Source organism: Larus michahellis, chromosome Z (genome assembly GCF_964199755.1).
Source record: "Larus michahellis chromosome Z, bLarMic1.1, whole genome shotgun sequence".
In the NCBI taxonomy this organism is placed as follows: domain Eukaryota; kingdom Metazoa; phylum Chordata; class Aves; order Charadriiformes; family Laridae; genus Larus; species Larus michahellis.
The window spans coordinates 54260921-54284269 of NC_133930.1; the positions used below are offsets into that span (position 1 = coordinate 54260921).

The 23349-nt window shown below is 38.7% G+C and overlaps 1 protein-coding gene across 4 annotated transcripts in view; it reads right to left on the minus strand.

Moving 5' to 3' along the window:
* GAK (cyclin G associated kinase) overlaps positions 1-23349 on the minus strand; it is a 72765-nt gene that overhangs the window by 27402 nt on the left and 22014 nt on the right. For all 4 annotated transcript variants that reach the window (XM_074569570.1, XM_074569569.1, XM_074569572.1 and 1 more), the window contains exons 8-14: positions 18189-18324; positions 17454-17566; positions 16784-16895; positions 14467-14590; positions 5337-5386; positions 5091-5239; positions 1773-1895 (exon numbers count right to left, since the gene is read on the minus strand). In XM_074569570.1, coding sequence (XP_074425671.1) covers positions 1773-1895; positions 5091-5239; positions 5337-5386; positions 14467-14590; positions 16784-16895; positions 17454-17566; positions 18189-18324 — 807 coding nt within the window. The remainder of the gene's footprint in view (positions 1-1772; positions 1896-5090; positions 5240-5336; positions 5387-14466; positions 14591-16783; positions 16896-17453; positions 17567-18188; positions 18325-23349) is intronic.

Below are 23349 nucleotides of genomic sequence, written 5' to 3' on the forward strand. Positions count from 1 at the left end.
TCCTAGTGTGCCTATAATTATCTTAGCTTGGTTCATTTAAATACAGGTCAAATACAGCTATCTGAAGGAACACGTAATCACACTTAGAGTGCTGCCGTTACAAGTCTCTTTGCCATTAAGTTCTACCAAGATGACCTTGTACTCACACCTTCTTAAAGCTGTGCAAGTTTTCAAGGATGACCATCACTGCATGGCCCCAAATAATTACATAGAGCAAAGTGGTTACTGCAGATGTCTAGGAGTTACTCCAGCCTCTGGCATATATGCCACAGTCTTGTGAAATCAGCAGAACAGGATGCCCATTAAAAACAGATCCCTGTCATTGCCAGACCAGACTCAACTGTAGCTGAAGTGGGGAGCTGCCATTTAAACCTTGTTTTCAACTGCTTGTTCTCAACTGGATCATTCAAATTACGGTGTAAAAATCTAACAATTCACTGCATTAATGCAAACCTCTAGAGTAAAGATCAAAAGACCAGGAAGCCCTATGTAGTTCTGAATCCTGGCCACCTAGAGGCAGTATTTATAAGAAGCAACTTTCATGTTTTGTTATCCAAGAAAGTGTATTAGTCTAAAACATTCTACCTCTACCAAAGTATTCTTTTCAACCCAGATTTCCTAGCTTTTAAATCTACAAAAATTTTCAGCTAGACAAATCAAAGGCACATATTGCAGCTGTCATCCATTTCTGGTAGTTCTGGTATATGCTCTTTGCATCACATCTAACATGCAGCCTTATATATATACACAAGATCCCCTTACACCTGAGGAATGAATGAGGAGCCTTAAACAAAACATTTCAAGGGAAAGATGTTACAAAAACTGCTGCCAAGTCATTACTTCTGCTTCTATCATGTGATCACTTCTCAGTATCATGTGATACTGAGATACTATAAGTATCACTTTAATACAGAATTAGATTCCTAACCTCACAGCAGCCATGAAAATCGCATCGGTTTTCAGGAGCTGGCATTAAGTGATCTTTTGCTTGCAAAACTCTGTTTAAGGAAGCACACTTTGCCAGATTAACAAATCATCTTTTAGCGCTCTGACAGTGATATTCCATATAAACTACTATACCATATCAAAGGACTGTTTTTTGAATGCTTTCCAGCAGCACCATATGCATTGTAACAGCTGTCATGTTTCTCTTTTTACTGTGCAGGAAAATAAGAAGCTCAAAATTTCCCATGCAATTCTCTTACACAAACATGACAGTAACCTCATGTTTTCAAATCTTGCGCACAGTGATTATTCTTTAAATTCATTTTTCCCCTCTATGTTTGACACAAGGTGGTTCTTCATCAAGAGTTTTCTTGCCATAGCAGTCTGCTGCCAGCAAAAGCAAGTTCCACCAAAAGTCTCATAGTCAGTTTCTGCAATTCTTCTGATAGAGATTACATTCTAAATGGACAGTAGTGGGAAATGCAGTGTACATCCATCTGTTAAGCTGAAAACAAGAATAAAAGACTAGAGCAAACACTGAAATAGCAGAGCGGATTCTTTCTCTGAAAGGCTACTTTGCTTTAATCCCTCTTATATACTGCCTTCTATGCTACATTCAAGTTAGTGAGGGCTACATAACCCTACTGATTTGCCTAAGGATAAAATTTATGCAAATAATTCTCCTCAAGACAGCAGGATGGAATTTCCCCCAGGCCTCACAGTAAAGAAAGCCAGTAACATTCACAAACTGAGTTGATACTAGCATCCTTATTCAAAATTAAAAGCTGAATTGAGCAAAGCGCTTCAGACTTAAGCCAGTTTCTTACAAGGCAGTGCACAATGCAAACGTTTTTCTGGTCCTGTTTCAGCCATAAATGCATGTTCTTGCATATGCTATAAAGATTCTGAAGATTTGGTGCTCGTCTTGCTGGCCAGCCACATTCAGAAACCTGCAACAAAAGCAACAGCAAAGGTGAGAAATAAGATTACACAGTCACATACATTTGCATAGCGTAAGCTGTGTATATAAGAGGCAATTTTACACTTCAATGCCACCTTCAGGTAGAAATTAAGCAAGATGCTCAAGAACAGTAATCTTCCAATGTAAGCACCACTTTATAGGATGAAGCACAATAAAACTCTGCTCTATAGTCTGCTGCACTAGAAGCATCAACAACTTGGAACTATCTGAAGTACTATCAGTACTATCTGAAATTTTCTCAGAACAAGAAATAAAGTAAAACAGCTTCCAACTTGATTTGTGCACATGTTCTCAAGCAAAACAAAACAAACCCAGAAAAAACTTGGTTTCCTTTTACATTTGTTCTTTATTCAATAAGCCTCAACATTTAAGTAATATTTCTTCTGCAATTAGTGCTACAAAACACTACCAAATAATCAGCTTCACTCCTGAGAGTCTATACTCTTAAAATCAGCTGTCCAGTAAGAATGCAGTATGTGAAAACTGATCCTTGAGCACTCGTAACACCTAAAGAGCAGATGTTCTGCCAGGACCAAGGAAACAACTTACAAAGCAAGCTTCTTCTATTTCATTTTAGCCAGGAGCCCAGTTGCTGAATGTGGAAGACCAAATTTTGGTATCAGCAACATGTTTTCTTACTCAGATAAAACAGTTCATTGGTTACTCTGAGATTAATTACCTGAACTGACTATCACAAAATAATTCTTAATGAGATTATTTTTGTGCCAAGCTCAGGAAAAAAGTCTGAAAGAAACAGTCTCACACAGTCTCCTGTGGCTTTTCACTGTATTCTAGTATTTAATAAAAAAAAAAAGGGCAGTTTCAGAAAGTGTCACTTTGCAAGAGATTTAAATTGAATGTTCTTTTGTTAGTGAAAGCTTACACAAAGTCACCACTGAACGACTAAAAGCTAAGGCAAGCAGTCCTTTGTATTCCTGTTCATGTCAGGATTCAATGTGCGCTTCACTATATCTCAAATGTTACAATAGCAGTGAAGGAATCCTATTGCAGCACTACAGCTACAAATCAGAAAACAGTCCAGAAAACTAGGTGTACTCAAAACAGCATGAACTTTTTTATTTACTGTTTACTTTCTACTCAAACACTAGTTTTGTTACAAGAGGTACACCATACAACATTACCTCCTTTTCCTTTGGCTATGTTTTAAGCTCGAAATGTTATTGTTAGCAGAACGATGGAGAGTACACAACCTCTGAGAAACCTATTCCAAGTAGGATTCAAAATTAGCAGAGAAGACTTCAAAACTACCAGTAACTTCAAGCAAGATTAAAGATATTTGTAAAAGTTCCATACAGATAGCATACAGCAAGAAAGCAAGAATATACGATTTCATAAATACCTACTAAGCAAAGCGTCAGAATTAAGAATTTCTGAAGCTGTTCTCCTCTGATCAAATTTAAGGCTTGTCATAATCATCTTTTGCGGCACTAATGGAAAACTAAGCTTCCTTAAAATCCTACGTGGCTGCTCTCATCCAGCACTGAATAATGAAGTTAAGTCAGTTAGTATTGTTCACTGTGCAGCTGGATTTCAAAGATGGACAGGAAAATTTTCCCCAATATATTTAAAGAGTTTGTTTTCCAAATAAAATAGCTGTCTGTCTTTGTTTTTAAAAAAGACAACAATGCTTTGTAGACACTTCCTAAATACTCCCAGCCAATAAAATGGGCAGGAACCTACAATGTTTTGACAAGTTATGGTCTACTATTACTTCCCAGCAAAACAAAGATTGTAAGAGAAAATGGATGTCAAAAAGATAAATGTAGATGAGAAGAGTTCCAGATCACTGGTAGAGTTAGCTGTGCTCTTATTACCGTTCACAATATCAATACATCAGGAATATCAGGTTATAGGCATATACCCTGGTATCTTGCATAGCCAAAAGGCTTGCATAACCAAAAAAACATCCCCAGGGTAAATAATGGGCCAGTCACAGAATTTATCATTCCCTAAACAGACAGCTTTGTAAGCTGAGGTATAAATCAGTTCACTCTGTCAGCCTCAGTGGGCTTTCCAGCAATCTTGTGCTAAAAAGCATTGCTAAAGATTTTGCTTTGTACGAGGTTTCCTGCATGATTAAGCTTTGCGTTCCACCTTGAACAGCCTCTGCCTGAACCTCGTACTGAATCATATGCAGATAAAGAAGCTGATTACCTCCACCGGGCAGTAATCATTTTTTCAGGTGTGACAATACTTTGTCTTGTCTAGAATTTTAAAAGGAAGGAAACGACAAGCACTAGACAGAATACATTAAACATACCTCAGCCTGACAGTTTAAATGAACGTGGATAACTGAAGTAATACTAAGAATGGCTCAGGAGGATAAGGCCCAAAAGGGGTTTCCTGTAACAAATAATGCTTCTACACTCTCCTGTGGGCAGTTGGTTTTGTGGGGAAGGGACATGATCACTACAGACTGAGATGAGGTCTCATGTGGCCAGTGCTAGACAACTCACAACATACTAACAGTCTCCACTGTTGACCTAGTTACAGGACAGCTGAGGTGAATGTAGGAGCCAAAATCCAGTATCTCAGCACCTAACAAGCTATCCTCACTACCTTGTTACTGAACTGGGCAAACATCTTCATTTTAGTACCAGAGAAACAGGCAGAAATGCTACTGGAGCTCAGCTAAGCTATACCAATACTTCAGGCAGTAGCAACAAGCAGTCAGCTAGGGCTGAGCCAATATGGAGTCAAGCAGTACGCAGTGGGACAAGGAGAAGGTCCAGTAAATAGGTTGTGCAAATCAGTCACCAAAGGAGTACTACCTTTGATAAAGGAAAACCTCTGAATGTAGGAGAGATTGACATTTTAGTAAGTTTTAATTATGTTAAGTATTCTCCATTTGAATCTGAAACATGTAAGGTACCCATACATGTTTTCAAAGATATCACTACCCTAGGAAACACAGCCTTTAATCAGTAAGATTAAAGATTAGTCTTCAATCAGTTAAGTTTGGATTGAAAGCAAAGACAAGCAGAATATAGGTTACGCTTTGATCTTGTGTGTATACTTACTCTTTTGTCATCTTTTTGATTATGCAGCCTCCTTCAACATATTTCACAATAAAAAGCTGAAGGTATAATCAAGGCATTGTGTTGAAAGACCTTTTACAGAAATACACAAAAACTATACATACCCTATTATGGAATCTTGAAGGCCTGTATGTTCTTGGAGAGAGATTGTACACAGCATAGTGGCCAGGATGTTTAGAGTCCAGACATAACCGCACATCTTCTATGTTATTTTTTATGGCAGATTCTACACCTTCAGCTGGAAAGGACATCACTGAAGACAGAACAACAAACACAAGGTGAAGTATTCACTTTTTTCATATATTAAGAACAATCAGAAATTATTCTTAAGACAGACAGAATTATCATACCAGCAATTCTGGAAGTGATGTACGATATATCCAAATCTCCTTTTGCATAACTGAAACAGAACACATTGGAGTTAATACTGGGAAATAAAACCACTCAAGCTGTAAGTCTAAAACCCAGGTCTCTCAGGCTACACCCACCACCATGAATAACGTTTCATTTCTTCTATCTGAGGCTTGTTACCTCACACTTCAAGGTTTTCAGAATAGAATTTTCAGGATAAACATTTTATTTGAATAGTTACTCATTTACATCAGTTGCAACAGAAGTATCTCTGGGGATTTTGTACAGATGCCTTCAATGTTTAACTCATTCCTCTAGCCCCTTCTCTTACTGATAAACATTGTAGGTAACAGTTTGAAAGCCTAATAAGGACGCCTTAACATCTTTAATGGCGGACATCATAATGCTCAAAAAACAAAGACCATTTGTTGAAACTTTACATTTTACATGATGTAACTCTGTCATGTTACGACCTGGCCCAGATGGCCATGCTGCCCAATTTCCGGGTTCCTTATGAATAGAGGGTACCTGAATCTCTTTCCTCATTTAAATCATTCCTCCAAAAATTCACTGCCAAAACTCCCATAGTAAGCAAAGCATTAATCACTACTCATCTCTTTCTCGTATAGTTGTGCAGAGTTTCTAAGAGCAGCCTTTTGGAAAAATAATCTCCCAGTGGTTTGGTTTTTTTGGGTTTTTGGTTTTTTTTGTTTGGTTGTTTGTTTTTGGTTTGTTTTTGGTTTTTTGTTTTTTTTGTATTGAGGTACATTCCCTTCATTTCTACCTAATCACCTATGTTATGCCAATAATTTACTATTTTAAAAGCATTATTATTTTTTTGTTCCTAGTGTACCTGTTATGTAGCAGGACAAAAAAGCTCGAGAAAAAGACTGAAAAGCCCTAGTGCAGGCCAACCCCCTTGAGTATAATCACATAGGTCTGCACTCCTGATTGGCAAAATAAGAACCTCACCTACAGAATTTGGCTTAGACATACCAAACTTAAGTCAGTAGCATATCATCTACAGAATACCAAAATGTCATCACAAGATGATGATACCTATTTAAGGAATGCAGAGGTACTATCAAAGCAAAACTTTTATACCGCTATAAAGTTCCAAGACACTGCTTGAAAGACCAGATCTAGGATACCGCACTCAAGTTTTGAAACATCAAGACAAAACATTATGATTTGATTCCTTACTGCTTACTGCTAACATGAAGAAGTCTGAAGGTATTGATTGAAATATTATTGAATTTACAATGACTAGGAGGAGGATAAGGCAAGAACAACAGTTCTGAAAGCAAGGACATTAAACAGTATTTGTCAGTGTCCTGACAATGATAATGATCCAAGGTCTCAAGAGAAATTGAAATAACCACACTGAATTTGAGAGTCTCACTAGACAAAGCACTAAAAAACTCAGCCTTGAAAAATCTTGTATAGGAAGGTAGACAAAGTGGCCAAATAAACACTATTCCAAAACTATCTGCACCTTTGAAAGGACACAACTTTATCACATAGATCAAGTGGTAAAACTGTTGCAGCAGAAATTTACATTCAGAGCTAATCATGATTTACTAAAATTAGTGAAAAGCATAGTCCTTTATCTGATTGAGAAGTGTCTCATGTTATTTGTTGCTTACACCCACCAGCTTCAAGCAAGAAAACATGCAGATCATACTAATGATACCAACTTTATTAATATCAAGATAAAAAACACCTAACAGAATAGCCTGAGAACAAAGAACCATTATCTCTCCAATGCTGTAACATTGAGGTTAAGCAGCAACTTGAAACAAGCACAGAACTCTTAAGAGCAAAAACCAAACTGTCCTCACACCCATTCTCTTCTCTTGGGAGCACTTTCAGATATTAACTTCTTATAGCAACATCACTCAATTCAGCTTTGCTTTTTACATTTGTCTAAATTAAAATGCAACATTATTAGCAGCATGGATCTCAGCACACACACATTGCTGAAAAAGTGCAGCTTGGTACGTCAACAACAGACCACAGCTACATCAGGCTTGGTGTTTTGCAGTAAAAGGTCTATGCGTGTTACAACTGAAAAAGCTGCAGAATGTTTGTGCTGTCTTAATTAAAATTCAGCTGCTTAACTGCAAAAGCAACACAGGTCTCCTAAAACATGTGACCTTGTCCTTTAATTATTACTCCTTGAACTTTATTCTGAAGATTTCAGAGCTATTTCAGTAGTAAGACTTGAACATAAGATACTCTGTTTTTAGCGGAGTGTTTCATGTCAGGCTGGTAACTGAGATTGTTTTAAATGGCAAGAAGGTGAAAAAAATGTCTATTCTTCACACTGCTAAGCATTGCTACACATTTCAAGATAAAACCCTGTAACTAAAAATGAGGAATAAGGTCCCTCCTTTCTTATTAACAGCAGAAATTTCATTTACATAGCAATGTTGCTGGCAGGTGATAAGAGTAGAAGAACATGCAAAATAACCAAGAGACTGCATGAAGAATTTCTGGCTTGTGACCCACATGGAAAATTCAGTGTAATTTTTAAGAGCTTAATTAAGCTAAACAGAAAAGCATGTTACAACACCAATATTTAGTCACTTTTCTGATGATACCAGGCTACTTCAAGGCCTTTTAGTGAGAAGTCTAGTGGGAAATATAGCGGATAAGATATGAATTCTCATTTTTCAAAATAAATACCCAAAGAAAATCAGAAGTTTTAATCAGATGTTAAAAACTTTTCACTGTGTAAATGGTTGTCATCAATCTTGCCAGAGAACAGCTGCACTTAAAAACCATAACATTAAAAAAAAGATGATTCCAGCAAATTAAGTTAAATACAATTACATTAAAATTAACAATTAAATTCACAAAATAAACAAGTTAGCATATGAGGGATTGGAGCATCTGCCTTATGAGGAAAGGCTGAGAGAGCTGTGACTCTTTAGCCTGGAGAAGAGAAGGCTGAGGGGAGACCCTTATTAATGTTTACAAGTATCTAAAGGGTGGGTTTAAGGAGGATGGAGTCAGACTCTTTTCAATGGTCCCCAGTGACAGGACGAGGGGTAACGGGCACAAGCTGGAACATAGGAAGTTCTGATCAAATATGAGAAAAAACTTCTTTACAGTGAGGGTGACAGAGCACTGGAACAGGCTGCCCAGGGAGGTTGTGGAATCCCCTTCTCTGGAGACATTCAAGACCCATCTGGATGCAGCCCTGAGGGATGTGCTCTAGGCAATCCTGCTTTAGGAGGGGAGTTGGACTAGATGATGTCTAGAGGTCCCTTCCAACTCTGAAAATTCCATGATTCTGTTACAGCACAAAATTCTACAACAGTGCATATTTACCTAGTATTACTAACAGCTGAAGATGGGAAAGAATAAAGAATGACAGACTAACCAGCACAGCCACAATGTGAGCATACAAAACATTATCTTCAGTTAAATAACACTCTGACACTGAGTGATCTTCCTCCTGACAACTCTACACTCACAAGAGTAGAAAAACATCTATTCATTAGCTGAACAGCGCCATTTTTGCAATTTATTTTTGAAGAGCCAGGAAGAAATACAGCACTGAAATTCACATCAACCTGTTGCCACTAGGTTTTGCTTCATAAAACTGAATTAATCATTCAACTTCCTAGTGCAACAAAAAGATCCATGAAATTAAACATTAATGCAGCTTCAAACCAGAAACAAAATTACCTTAGAAGCAAAGAAAGCTAGCAATAAAAGGCAACTAATTGTTCCCTAGATTACTAGATCATAATGTCTTCATTGAAAGAGACTATTCTGACAAAGCAAAACAAGATTGCTCCTAAGTTTTGCATGCTGTTTTCCATACCAGTGAACACTGGATACTTAAAACATTTATATATGGCTTTTCACAGGGCACCTGCAACCTGTATGGATGCAGACCTCAATAAGCATAAAAACTGAACAAGGGCACAGCACCATCACAAGCAAGAGACTACAAATTGAACAGAGGTGTGTTGGGTCCGCACAGCTGCAGAGTGAGTTATCAGGCACACACGGGCACATCTGCTGGAACAAAGTTCACTTCTCTGCAGATGCTGCTCTGCTGTATCAGGCCCCTTCACAATGCACTGCAAGGCTGCTCTAAGTGTTCATACACAATAGTACTTTCTTCTAGGTCAGTCTGTATCAATAGAGGGCTGAACCTCTGCTGTTGCTCCGTGTTCTCTTTCATCTAGCTATAAACTGTTCCTGCCTGACCTGAATCTGCAATGGAGATTGCAACACCTGCAAGTGAGGTGGCTGGGGCAGCAATCAGGATGGCCCTCATTTACCCTCCTGTTCTTAGTAGCCTGTGACACATGTTTTAGTTTTCAGACTTTATTAGACTTACTAGAATAAACAAGAAACCAAATTTGAACTAAGATAAAGGCTACTATGGGAGAGAAGAAAAAATTAACTTTTTTTGCAGCAACTACAAAACACTAATTCTTCCACTGTAGAAAGAAGTCTGTCTGCAGATAAAGGAAATAACTTCACAGTTCACAGATAAGCAATGGTAAGTAGGAAGGAGAGAGCCTACTTAATGAGATGACAGACTCCAACATGAGGAGTGCTTAAGTTAAACACCATTGCATCAGATAACTTTAAACAAAGTCCTATAAAGGCATGATATAACATTTTGCTTAAGAATAACATGATGTGAGTTACCTGTTTTAATTTCCAACCCCTCACAACTCTCAAAGGAAAAATTCGATACCCTCTCAACTAAGCAAGCCAGAATTCAAAATATACAGGTAATCTGTCAGAGCCCTGGTCGTGGCTCATGTTGGGCACCAATAAATCTGTCGTGGTTTGAGGAGAAAAGACAGAATGAGAGGAAGAAAGAACTTACAGGTTGAAAAAGAAACTAAACTAATGAAATATTAATAATAAAACAATAAAAAGAAAATATAATAATATTATCAAGAAAATGATGAAATATATACAATATATATAAAACCAGTATTGAGCTCCCACGACAATGATCACATCACCAGCACACACTGGGAACAACCCAGACTGGACTCGGTGATGGATGGGAACTGGATTCCAGAACTGCATTCAGGAACACACGGATCAGGATCAAAGGCAGACAAACAGAGTCCTCCTTGGACGCCAGCCATTGGTGAAAGAGCCTGACCCCTTTGATGCCTCAGCTCTTACACTGAGCAAGGGGCAGATGGGATGGAATATCCTATTGGTCAGCTTTGGGTCACCTGTCCTGTCCGCTCCTCCCCACAGATGAAACCCCTCTACACTTTTCCAACTCTGACCCTCCAATGGGACATATAACAAAGTTAGCTGACCTTGGTTGCTATAGCAGTAAGTATAAGCAAGAGCCTCTCTGCATACCATTCCTTGGTATTCACTATAAACAACAGGCCTTATCGCTCTGGAAGCAGACAATGTCTGAAGAATATGCCATTAATTTCAGAACTGGAAGAGGCTTAACTGAAAAATAAAGTTACTGAAAAGGAAATTGGTTCTGTTTTACCTCAAACCAGGATACGGGTGAGGAAAATGCATGACAAGGAAGAGACATTTTAGTTTGTCCAGAATGTCTGCTTCTCATGTTGAAGAGTTTTGCAAAGGCAGTCAAGTATGCAACGGTAGAAGAGGTATTCTCACATCCCTCATGGTTATCAGCTGTAGTCATAACACAAGTTTGTAAAGGCAGAGAATGATCATGACAAAAAGAGATATGTCCTATGGTGGATGCAAACCAAGAATTAACACTTCAGCTTGGTTAAAGCATAAATATTTTAAGAATACATAAGCCCAGTGCTGGGACTCTCAGCAGAATACAGAATGTTAAATACTAAGCATGTTAAATGCTAAAGAACCTGAGACTACCTTAGGTCCTGCGTAACCCTAAGTATTGCTCACATTAACTCATGTTTTACCATTTCAGTGAACTGTATACACATGACAGACTTATCAAGGAATGTATATTCCAGAACCAAGGGCCACCAAAGAATACTGGGAAACTATAGGTGGAAAGTGTTTCTCTTTCAGTATTGGTTAAATACTATCTAGAAAATAAGTACTGAAGTAACTGATTCTCACTAGCATAATTATCTACTGTCCTTTCACTCCCCAACCCAATGATCAAATTCACTTAGATAACACAAGCAAACAAAAAGGCAGCTGTATGAAGACAGAGGGTCTCCCACAAAACCAAGATTTGTCTATGTTAGAGCAGAGCATAAACAAAAGTCTGACAGTCTCACATGCTCTGTCAACAGAGGGGATGTGCACAAGTCACCTAAATATAAACCCTTATTCCATCAGACTAGTCCAAAACATCTCTGAGGGACTGATCTCCTCATGATGAACCTCAGGACTTAACATACGCTCTCTGACGATCCTTTGTCAATTAATCACAGCCCATAGAAGCACTGGATCCCCACTTCAGCTGGAGAAGGCCTGTGGCTTGTTGATCTAATTTGGATATTACAATACTCCCACCCATTAACACCTACACACCAAAACCAGGTGAAAATTACATTCACAAGCTACTCAATTCTTGTAAATATCCACATGTGACTTTCTGTAATTAATACAACTAAGATGTAAAAGTAATGAGCTTTTCTGACTAATATTTAGTAAGTTCCACAAGATATGAACTTGCATTCCTGATAGAGACTCAAACACTACCACAAAGTACTCATGCCGGATAAGGTTTGAAGCAGTTAGAGGATTCCACAACAGTACCTTATGTTCCACACAAATTTAAGGCATAAATGATCCTGCCATGGGGCTCTATGCACGACTCAAGAGCCTCAAGTTCCATCTTAGTAATACTTTCCCGTTTTTGTCAAAAAATGGATTCTAACTAAAGTGCCAAGAGTACAGTTCAGCCATAGAACACTAAACAGAAATTCAGAAGTAGCATAACAACTCCAAGAATAAGATAGATGCAAGACTTATTTTGGACAGTCACCATAATCAACAAATAATTGTAGAGAAGAGCATGCGAACTGAACAGTCTTTTCAGACACTAAGTGCTCACTGTCCTATATTTCAGAAGCTGCCAGCTGAGTTCTGCAGATGCAGTTGTGTGTGCAGTTACTGGTTTATTCCTTGCACACTACACTTACTATGGAACTAAAGCAAATCACACAAAGCAAAAAGCCACACACACCTGTTAGGTAAGGGAAATAAAAATAAGGTGCAGGCACAGCATAAGCCATTCCATATTAAAAAGTAAATTTTAGACAGTCCTAATCCACCATTAGAAAGGGGAAAACAGCACAAGATGAAATTCAAACAGGTAATTAAACTTCCAGTGGTAAGGAAGAAACCGCTTGCAAGAAGGAAGAAGAAACTTCTTCACACATAACTGACTGACGGAGGCACAAAAATCCAGAACATCACGTGGAGACAAGAGCACAAAAAAGTGAAGTGCAGGAGTACTTGAGAAGCATGTAGTATATAAATCAAAATATAGTATCAGAGTAATATCTAATACAGGAACATAGGCAAGGGAAAGTAGGGCTTATAACTTCGTCAGAGGCAGAGAAAAATTTAAGTGTTATCTGTCACAAAGGAAGAAATTTTTCCACTGCAAGACTTAAATACAAGCAAAATTGGCAGAATTTAAGACAAGGAATTAAGTACCTTTGAGTTTATAAATAGCAGAGCTGTCAAAGGCAAGGAATCTGCAGAATATTTCTATGTTTTATCACACAGTACACTTCATTTAAAAAGATACCACAAAAGGAACAGAAGTAGGACTGAAGAGGAGGGGAGAGAAAGATCAGTTCCACAGAAGGGAGCAGGTACAAAGAGGCCTGCAAGACAACACATGTCAAAAAGATAAAATGGAGAGCAGTTGCTTAAAAGCTGTAGCTCATCATGTTACTTCATACATAGAATTCCTACAGTTCTGCTAAGCTGCTAGCAAGTCACTGCTTTTCATCATGCAACAGTTCATTCCCCTTATACACCTCCCTGTCTTCTCTTGAGTCAGTGCGTTTTCCCCAGGGTGAAAAGTTTGATGCTACTGTCCCAATTGCTTCTGTAGAAAGCTTAAGGACAAACCAATGCTGCACGGCTTTTGCAACCTTTAAAAAGTAGTCCTGGCTTTTCTAAGCCATGCACAGGAAGTTTAAACAAATGTTTAAGTGCAAACATCTAAAAATCACTTGAAGTGGCTATGGAGGTGCAAAACCTATAGATCATTACACGCATTTTAGAGCGGCACCACACACAAATTACATGCAGTGACAGAAAAAAAAGTTGCAAGCAATAGACCTCACAAGCCATAGTGCAGTATCCCAATTAAAGGGCCACAAACCCTAGTGAGAGACAAGGTTCAGTATTCCTTAGGAAGTTCTAGTTCAGGCATGGTATTCAGTGGTGACTTACTTGCTCTTCCTAGAACTAAGAAAAAACTTTTACACTGCATAAAGTTTTGTTAAGAATGTATGAATCATACAGACTGATAAATACGGATCATATAGAGGTACCAGAAACGTTTAGAATGGGACTGAAAATCTGATTAGACAAAAATAATCACACACTAGGTATCTGAGAACACATACACCAGAACAGCAATATTCTTCCAAGTAACACAGGGAAAACTAGACAAACAGTGCAGACCCTCTCACTTTGCCTTGAGAGCATAGAACTCCACCTGAAAACTGAACTGGAGAGCAGAGCTTATACACTATTTCCCTGCATTTTTTCTTCTCACCTCCATTCTCTTTATTTCTATCTTTCAACACTCCACCTTTTTTTCTTACTCTCTTATTCACGGAGGCTCTACCTATCAATTCATTTCATTCATTCTGAACCATGACAGTCCTATTCCATACCTCTCCACCCTACTCCAGACCCCACCTGCTGATGTCTCCCAAGCTTTCAGTATCTAAAATACAGCAGGGAAAGCAGTACTTATGGACAGGCTTTTGCCCCCAGCATTCTCATTTCTAGTATATGATTGCTAAAGTAACTTTTCTATTAACATCAATCTCTCTAATACCATCTATTAGAGCTCATACTTGGAAAAGTATGCTGAATTTGATAATTTCTGGAGTAAGCTCCTGACCCTTCATTTAGAACTCTTACCAGCACAGTTTTAATTTTTTTAATTTTTTTTTTTTTTTTTTTACTCACTTGGCCACAGACTGGATAACTTTAGAAGATGTATCCTTAATATTAGTGAAAAATCGCTCTGTTCCACCCCTCAGAATATCAAAGAACCCTCCATAAGTCTGGTCACATTCCGCAACGGTCAGGCCTAGAGTAGTTAAATAAAAATAATTGTACTTTAAGTCATATCCTGCAATGGGCTCCATACTAAAGCAAGTTGCCTACAAAGCTGGAAGTGAATGAATATACAAGCTATGCCTTGCTGTAAGGCTCACAGTTCTAAAGTTCTCCTTAACTATGACCTATTCAAAAAAATAGTACTACTTGTGGTCATGAGGTACTAGTAAACTACATAACACATTGTTTAATTGACTGTTTGCATTTAAGAGAAAACAAGGTAAAAAATTTCTGGAAGGAAAGCATTTATTCCATATTGCCAGTGCAGCTAAATACTGACTCTCTTTACTATCAGTCACTTTAAGTGAAGCTTATCATTAACAAATCTACTTAAGCACCCCCAGTAGAGACATTTTAATGCAGGGCTTCAAAAGCAGCTGGCATAATTAAGTTACTTGTTAAGCACAAGATCCCTATTAATATGATTGTATACAAGAAACAGCGCTCTTTCTTGCACAAAACTAATGGCCAAACAGCCTTTTGATTATAATCCTATTAGGAAGCTGGGTTCTTCCACAGAAATTGATACACAGATAACATTACTGCAATAAATATTACTCCATTTTAAAAGTTTCCCTGGAACATTAATATCCTTTTTCTCATTGGCAATTCATCACAAGTAATACGAAACAAGAAATATCAAGCTGGAAGGAAAACTGAATATAGTATGAAATATTCCCTTGGTATCTTCTACATTAATTGAAATGTTCCATATTCACATATGATATATGATAAGACGGATGCAGAAATTGTCTTTTAATAAGAAATGAGATGCAAATAAGCCTATCAAACTTCTCATTTTCTTTACTATATTAAGTACAACTATTTTCAGCTGAATGAACTCTGGACTATCTATTTTTACAGAATGGGTATGTCAGCTTTAAACTGTGTCATTTTAGAGACGTTTATGGTTGACTCTGTTTAGTACTGCTAGTCCAACTACTGTTTTTCCTCAGATGGAACCACAACTCATCCTCATCACCACTGATGTTCCAAGGTGCAACCATATCCTTAAGTCCTTCCTGCACAAGCCTCCCATGATAAGCTGGGCTCATGGCAGTACCAGCTATGGCTGCTTATGAAAGTACTGACTGGACAGCCAATAAACTGAGTTTAGGTGGTGCTTTTTCCCTTTGAGGCTGTCAGACATGAGTCTTTTGGAAGTGACAAAAGTAAACAGCCTTAGACTACGATCACTCTGTCAGATGCACTTCAAACTATGACAGGGGTCAAAAGCCTTTTTTGGAGGGGAGAGGCAAGGAGGCAGAGGTGGACCCCAGAGATTTATGGAAGTATTTCTTCCTCATACAGGCCTTTTGCAGGCTAAAATAAACATGTCGGGTCAGTGACTCCTTGGCATTAATGAATTACTGTGGTCCATAGCCAAAATCCCTGCAATTGCTTCTGTGTTTCTTTATTGGGCTACTTCAACCATTAGACACCAACAACCCCACTTGAGCATAAAGTTACACCAAAAGTCAAAGAATGGCTGCTATCTTTTAAGCTCTAACACATCTGTTGTTAAGTAGTTGTTCTTGGAAAGCAAAGGCAACTGTTACTTCCTTACACCAAAGATCCAATATTGTCCCCAAACTCAGGATATATACTAACTTCAGTACCTTCGGCCACAGAGTAACAAGGTTTCAGTTAAAATACAGCACCTCTGAGAAGATTTTTAAGTTTAAACTCCTCTTAAATTATCCTCTTCACAAAAGACATTTTCAAATATCGTTGCCTCATTGAATGGGAAAGTTTTGGGTTTAAAATAAGCCATTTTTTTTCATTTGTCATAACCTGAAGAATATTTTCACTACAGCTCTTAAGAACGTTATTGCCTATTGTATCTGCCACTGTCATCAAGTTTTAGTTCATTTATTTCAACTCTCTCTCCTCTACAGGTCAATAATGCATTTTAGTTTCAACTATTTTACATAGAAAAAAGAATTTTATTTTGCCAAGCAATGAACTTGAGAAATTTGTTTGAATGTACCAACATACAACCAAACCCTGGAAAAAATAAAACAAGGTTAGAAACAGCGATAGAAACATAAAATAGCTAGTACTTGTACAAAATGTCTAAAACCCCCAAAGGTTTTTTTTTTTCCCCCATATAAAAGACATGCAATTGGTTTTACACTAAGATGATGTCTCTTTCGGCGCTTACCTGCATTGTACATATTGTTCAGCTGTCCTGCAGGCTTGGAGGTCTGTGAAACAGAGGTCACTGATGTCCGAGGCTGAAGATTGTTTCCATAGCCTCCATTTTGTTCCAGGAGCTGAGGAGATTAATATTCACTGTGAGTATTTTCTTGCCAATTTAGCCAACTTGTTATGCTTTGTAAATTACTTTTACTTGGTGAGAATAAGCAAACTGAACCTTCAGGAGAAAGCCAGGAAGTTAAGATATACTAACTGATTCATCACAAACTGCACAAATTAAGCATCAAACAGAGAACATCTAAGCGCGTTTCAGGTTAGTGTAGGCAGAGCCTTCATATATTAGATTTTTCTGTGCAAGTAAAATGCAGCATGTCAAACAGCACTTGCATACTAAAGAATGACCCAAGATCATGAGCAGCTTTTCAACATGCAGTAAGAACTACAACCAGCTTCCTTTAATGTCATGCAAGCTCTGTGCTTTAAAAGACATATTTTCAAAGATCCTACAAGTGATACAGATCAATTCAACGGAATTTCAAAACAAGTTACTGTGTAATTTTCAAGAGACTAAGGAACAGGGGACCTGCTCTGACATGTTACTGTACTCACACCCACTGGATAAGGGAGGAGTCTTATTGATTAGGTCTCCTTTCTCTCCTTATGAGGCAACTTACCTCTGTGATGGGGGATTTAGGATTCACATTCCTAGCTGCTGCAATCTCCTGCAGTTGATTCACAAGTTCAGTGATTGACAATCTCTCCTCTGGGTTCACCTTCAACGCGGAGCCTTAAAAAGGAGATTCAGACAATATAGCAGAAACCCTTTGGAGCTTTTCTCCCAGAGATTAGTAATACCTTCAGTGCACTCCAATCCAATAAGCAATCAAATATGTGAACAGAGTGGAGCAACTGCTAAATCCACATCCAAGCACAACTATCATAACAGGTATCCAAGAAAAACACCATTTAGTGTTAAGAATAATTCAGCAAATATACTCTAGGATCAGTTAATGAATAACCTCAGAAGTAACTTTATACATAATACTGTTGGAGTTGGAGGCATATTTCTGGCACTGGAATTAAAGTTTCTAGTAATCTATTTGAAATTTAAAGAAAATAGGATTTCTAAAGCAAATCCAGAGAAACCAAATCAAAACAGTAGTTGTTCCTATGGAGCAATTCAGATCCTAAGCAAGACAGGCAGTAGCACTAAAAAACCCCAAAAGTTTCATTTGAAATTTTTAAGTTCCTTGATGATGGATTACAATTTTTAATAAAACAATAAACTGTTGCAGTTAACCTTATTCACCATCACATATCAATAACACTAAACTATCAGTAATACAACACTGTCAATAGTAAGGTGTACCCATAAAGACACCAAATTAAATTTAACATTGAAAACTTACGAATGAGATCATGAAACACTGAATAGCGGGTGTCATTTTGTGGGATGACGTATTTCCCATTGACTATGCGAAGTTTCGCTCCATCTTCAAATGGATGTTGCCTAAAGCACAGCAAGTACAGGATACAGCCCAGTGCCTACACAGAGATAGAGGCAGAAATATTTAATAGATTCATGGAATCATTTAGGCTGGAAGAAACCTTAAGATCATGTGTTAACCCAGCCATTAACTGCCAAGTCCACTGCTAAACCATGTCCCTAGGTGCCAAGTCTATGCATCTTCTAAACAGCTCCAGGGATGGTGACTCCACCTCTTCTCTGGACAGCCTGTTCCAATGCTTGATAATACTTTCAGTGAAGAAATTTTTCCTAATATCCAATGTAAACATCCCCTAGTGCAACCTGATGCCATTTCCTCTTGTCTTATCGCTTGTTGCTTTGGAGAAGACATTGACACCCACATTGCTACAACCTCCTTTCAGGTAATTGTAGAAAGTGATAAGGTCTCCCCTCAGCCTCCTTTCCCTCAGACTAAACAACCCCAGTTCCCTCAGCCGCTACTCATCACATTTGTGCTTCACCAGCTTCGTTGCTCTTCTTTGGACATGCTGCAGCACCTCAATGCCTTTCTTGTAGTGAGGGACCCAAAACTGAACACAGTATTCAAGGTGTAGCCTCACCAGTGCTGAGTACAGGGGGATAATCACTTCCCTAGTCCTGCTGGCCACACTATTTCTCATACAAGACAGGACACTGTTGGCCTTCTTAGCCACTTGGGCACACTGCTGGCTCATATTTAATCATCTGCCAACCAATATTCCCAGGTCCTTTTCCAGCAGGCAGCTTTCCAGCCACTCTTCCACAAGTCTTCAGCATTGCATGGGGTTGTTGTGACCCAAGTGCAGGACCTGGCACTTGGCCTTGTTGTACCTCATACAATTGGTCTCAGCCCATTGATCCAGCCTGTCCAGATCCCTCCGTAGAGCCTTTCACCACCTGTGACCAGCTGCCAACTGGATTTAACTCCATTCACCACAACCCTTTGGGCCTGGCCATCCAGACAGTTTTTTACCCAGCAATCAGTACACAGATGTCATGGTGGTGTCACAGCAGGCAGAACACTGGCAGTGGCAGCTGGTGACACTGCCAGCCCAGGATGGCTATAAAAAGGGCCGTGCCAGCAGATGAGCAGTCAGGTGAGCAGTGGAAGGGATGGGAGGGCCTAGAGGCAGGGGCTGCCCACAGTGATGGAGAGCAGCTGCTTTGTAATACAGTTGGACATCTGGACAGTGAAACACACAGACCACAGCACACTCCTGTCGTCTTCCTCCTCTGCCACTGAGCTGGAGAGCTGACAACAGTCTACAGGACAGATTACACTAACCCCTAACCCATGGTGGTCTTACAGGGAGATAGAATCTCCCTAAAGCCAGGGGCAAAGGGAGCTCTGTGCCTTTTTTCACTGGGTTCCCTAGGACTGAGCTCCTGGCACTAGCACTAGTGATGTAGTGGCCACTGGTGGTGGCCAGCATTTTTCACCCAGGATGGGTGTCTCCTGGCCAACCTGGAGGCATGGAATGGACAACCTTGGTATGAGGCTGGGAGAGGCCCAGGCAGGGAGGCAGGAGCTGCCCATGCCAGTGGAGAGTGGCCTCTTCAATTTGTGGTTCTCCTGTCTTTGACTGCTGCAGCCCCAGACAGGGACACGAGCAGATCATGGCACACTTCTGTCCTGTTCCTCCTCGTCCACTCAGCAAAGGAGTGTTGCAAAGATATTGACCCAAGGATAATGAAACACCTTATCCTGTATTTCTACACCTTATCTTGTACCCTGTGATAGATAGTGTCATGGTCCTACAAGAAGCTAGAAGGTCCCCACAGCCGAGGACAAAAGGAGCACTGTAGCACACACCTTCTTTGTGTTAAACTTATCACAGAGTGACAAAAGCTTATAAATCTTTTAATTCATGAACCCATTGGATGGTTGTTCTTATTTGTGCTGTCTTTAATTCAGGCAACGATATCTAAAGCAGAATTTTAGACTGTGAAATTGATTAAGCTTCCTAATACTGCCTGCAAATCACAGGTTTCAATCATCAACTGCTGACTCATGCAACTCTATATACAGTCCCAGTGCTTCAAATCCTTTAGAAATAATAGTCTTGATGTTTCTCTGAGGACAGAATACTTAGTGAAACATTCATTTGTTCAGTGTGTCAATCAGAGAGCTCAAAACAGCTATGCTGCTGCTAAATAGGTTTCTGGGATTTTCCTCCTTTCATGGAAGTTCTCAGTTTCAGGGATTCTCCTACCTGTCTTTTTAAATATCATTACAATAAATCCATTTCATGAATTTCACAGTATAAAAAAAATCAGTAGTCTTGCGATGTTAAACATGTTCAAGACCACAATTTTTCTTACAAAAAGGCTCAGAAGTTTTATTTCTTAACTTCATCCTGTGCTTCAAGAAGACTCATTTTATTTGTGGGACAGAATATGGTCTTTTGTATTTCTAACTCACATACATTCTGTTATGCAATGCATCAGCTAGGTAAGCATTAAAGTGTTAATCAACTTGTTTAAATGACAGTAGGGGGACACAACATCACTTCTAAAATGCTTGTTTTGATAAAGATTTGAAGAAAATGAGCCTGAAATGATTGTCCCTTTATTTCCTACAATCAGAAGGCTATTCAATTCTTATAACAAATACCATTTAAGATCATTTTCAGACAGGTTAATTTAAGCCTCGAAAATCACGAAACTGGGACTACCTCATCCTGGGAACTTTCGAATTCCTTGGTGTGCCCAAACTTGAGACATGTGCAATCTGACAGGAGGAGCAACCACCAAAACCAGAAGTCAGGTTTGAATTCTAATCTCTGAATAGTCCAGGTGTTATGGATTAGTTAGGATAATTTCATTTGTTACTTAAGTAAACATAAATTGATACACATATTTTCAAGTAAATTGACATGAAATATACTGGCAGAGTTGCACTATTGTAATAGAACCATGTTCCACTTGGCCTATAAAAGTTTGATAAGAAAGCATTCAATACATCCAAGAAAATGCCTGCACAACATACTGGAAAATTTTTCCTCAAAATTCTGAACCCCAGCTTAGTCAATAAGCATATGGGCTTCTATAGCCCCCACAAACAAAACAAGCCAGCGAAGACGTTTGCTAAGAAATCTGCTCACTGTCTCCAGTCCTCTGCATGCACTGTCTCCAACTGTCCCTGGTTATTAATTTATTCCCAGGAAGTTTCAAAGATTTGCATGTTGTTAAAGCGTCAAAGGTTTGAAATTTAGTTACTCAAAACACTGAGTCTCTCAATCCAGGGCCAGAAATAAACTGCATATATTAATTCTGTATAATTGCATAGCAAGTACATTTTTGTCAGTCTGTTGATAAGCAGCTCTCTGTAATGTATACACTGAAGTGTCATATAGTCCACATTAATTAATCCAGCAGAGGAGTACAGGAAATACCACCTACTCTTCCACCTACTCTGTAAAATGTCTGTTTACAAAGAAGGTAGAATGTAATTTAGTTGGCGGAATGAAACCACTCCTTGTGCAGTCCGAGACACCATGCACATAAGACAACAGCGTCCCCAGCCACACGGGGGAGAAAAGCACAAAGGCAATCAGCTGAACACATAGGAAATGAAGAGAGCACTTAGATTTGATCTTTGCTTTAATTGCTAGAGAATGTTTATCATTCCCTCTGCTTTATGTATAACTTAATGTTTATAGCAGTGATAGATTTTTGAATATTTTAAACATCAATTCTGATTCAAAGTTACAAAAAATAACCAGGAATAACTTTTTGACTTGCTGGTGTGCCTTTACCAGCAGCTAATTTAACACTTCCTTAATGGGACAATGAAGTTTTTGGGGCACTGTGGTAGTGGTTGGGGGCGGAGATTGTTTGAAACAAGTCACAGTAGTGTTATTTTTCCACTGGCCTGCTTCAGGAAACAATCAGCACACTTAAAATGATTAAAAGTTCCACAGTATAGCTACAGGATGACACACAGGTATTACACAAGTACCTTCTGAATAGAATTAAACTATATGAAATCTGAAGAGATCCTTCAGCTCACACAGAATTAAAGCCTGCAAGATGTCTTGCACTGACTACAAGAATTTTTTACCAGATATTGGTATGGAGAACTCAACTTTGAAATTTTGCTCCTTAATGTACTCCAAAGCCCAATCTGGTTTTTTCATAAATTTCTAAGAGTGGGAGTGTATGAAGGGCCTTTCAAGCCAAAACATAATCAATGGAGAAAAGTCTTAATGATAAGGTAAAGCCTGTCATTTCAGTGGAACTGAGTTGGATTTCAGTTCAGGAAATCACATTCATTTAGAAAAAATGGAACTGAAGGTGTTTGGGTTTAGTATTTATTTTCTGAAGACCTCTAGATTTAGGTAGGAAATGTACAGAAAACAGTTGGCCAAGCTTAAGAACCTCTGATCTTAACAATCAGTATCTAATCACTTTCCCATTGTGGAGTCTATGTGGTTGACAACTAAGGCTTCATCTGTGCTGCTTTGCTAAGAAAGACATTTCTATCTCCTCTATGCTTTTAAGTTCACACAGTGACAAGCACACAGACAGCAACCACAAGTGTTACTCACCCTACCTGCTTTCTTTGGAAAACTGTTTCATTTATCCTAACCACAAATGACAAGATCAGTTATGCCTCCTGAGACAATGCCATATTTTATCGCCAAATACTTTGCACGTTTGCACTGAACCCAGAGTGTGAAGGAAAAAACACAGAACAACATGTTCCAATGAAGGCATGGTAAATGGAACAGATCTTTCAAAGACACAGCAGGAGACAACCACCATGTTAATACTTACAGATACAGAGTTATTCTAAACAAAAAGTAAATTCCAACTACGCTTCTGAGTGAGGCTTTTGTTAAGTGCATTTCTAGCTTTGCGTTTAACTGGATGTAATCTTGGCTCACACACTGCCAAGTATTTAATGCATGTGAGCTGACCAAATGGTCAGAAAAATGTATTTTTCTAGGTGTTTCTTCACATGCCAGAAGAAAATTGCCAACAGCTGTAGAAGTTGAATAAGAGTTTCTGCAGTATCTTCTAGCTAATTTAAGAAGTTGAATGAAGTTCTGAGATTGCAG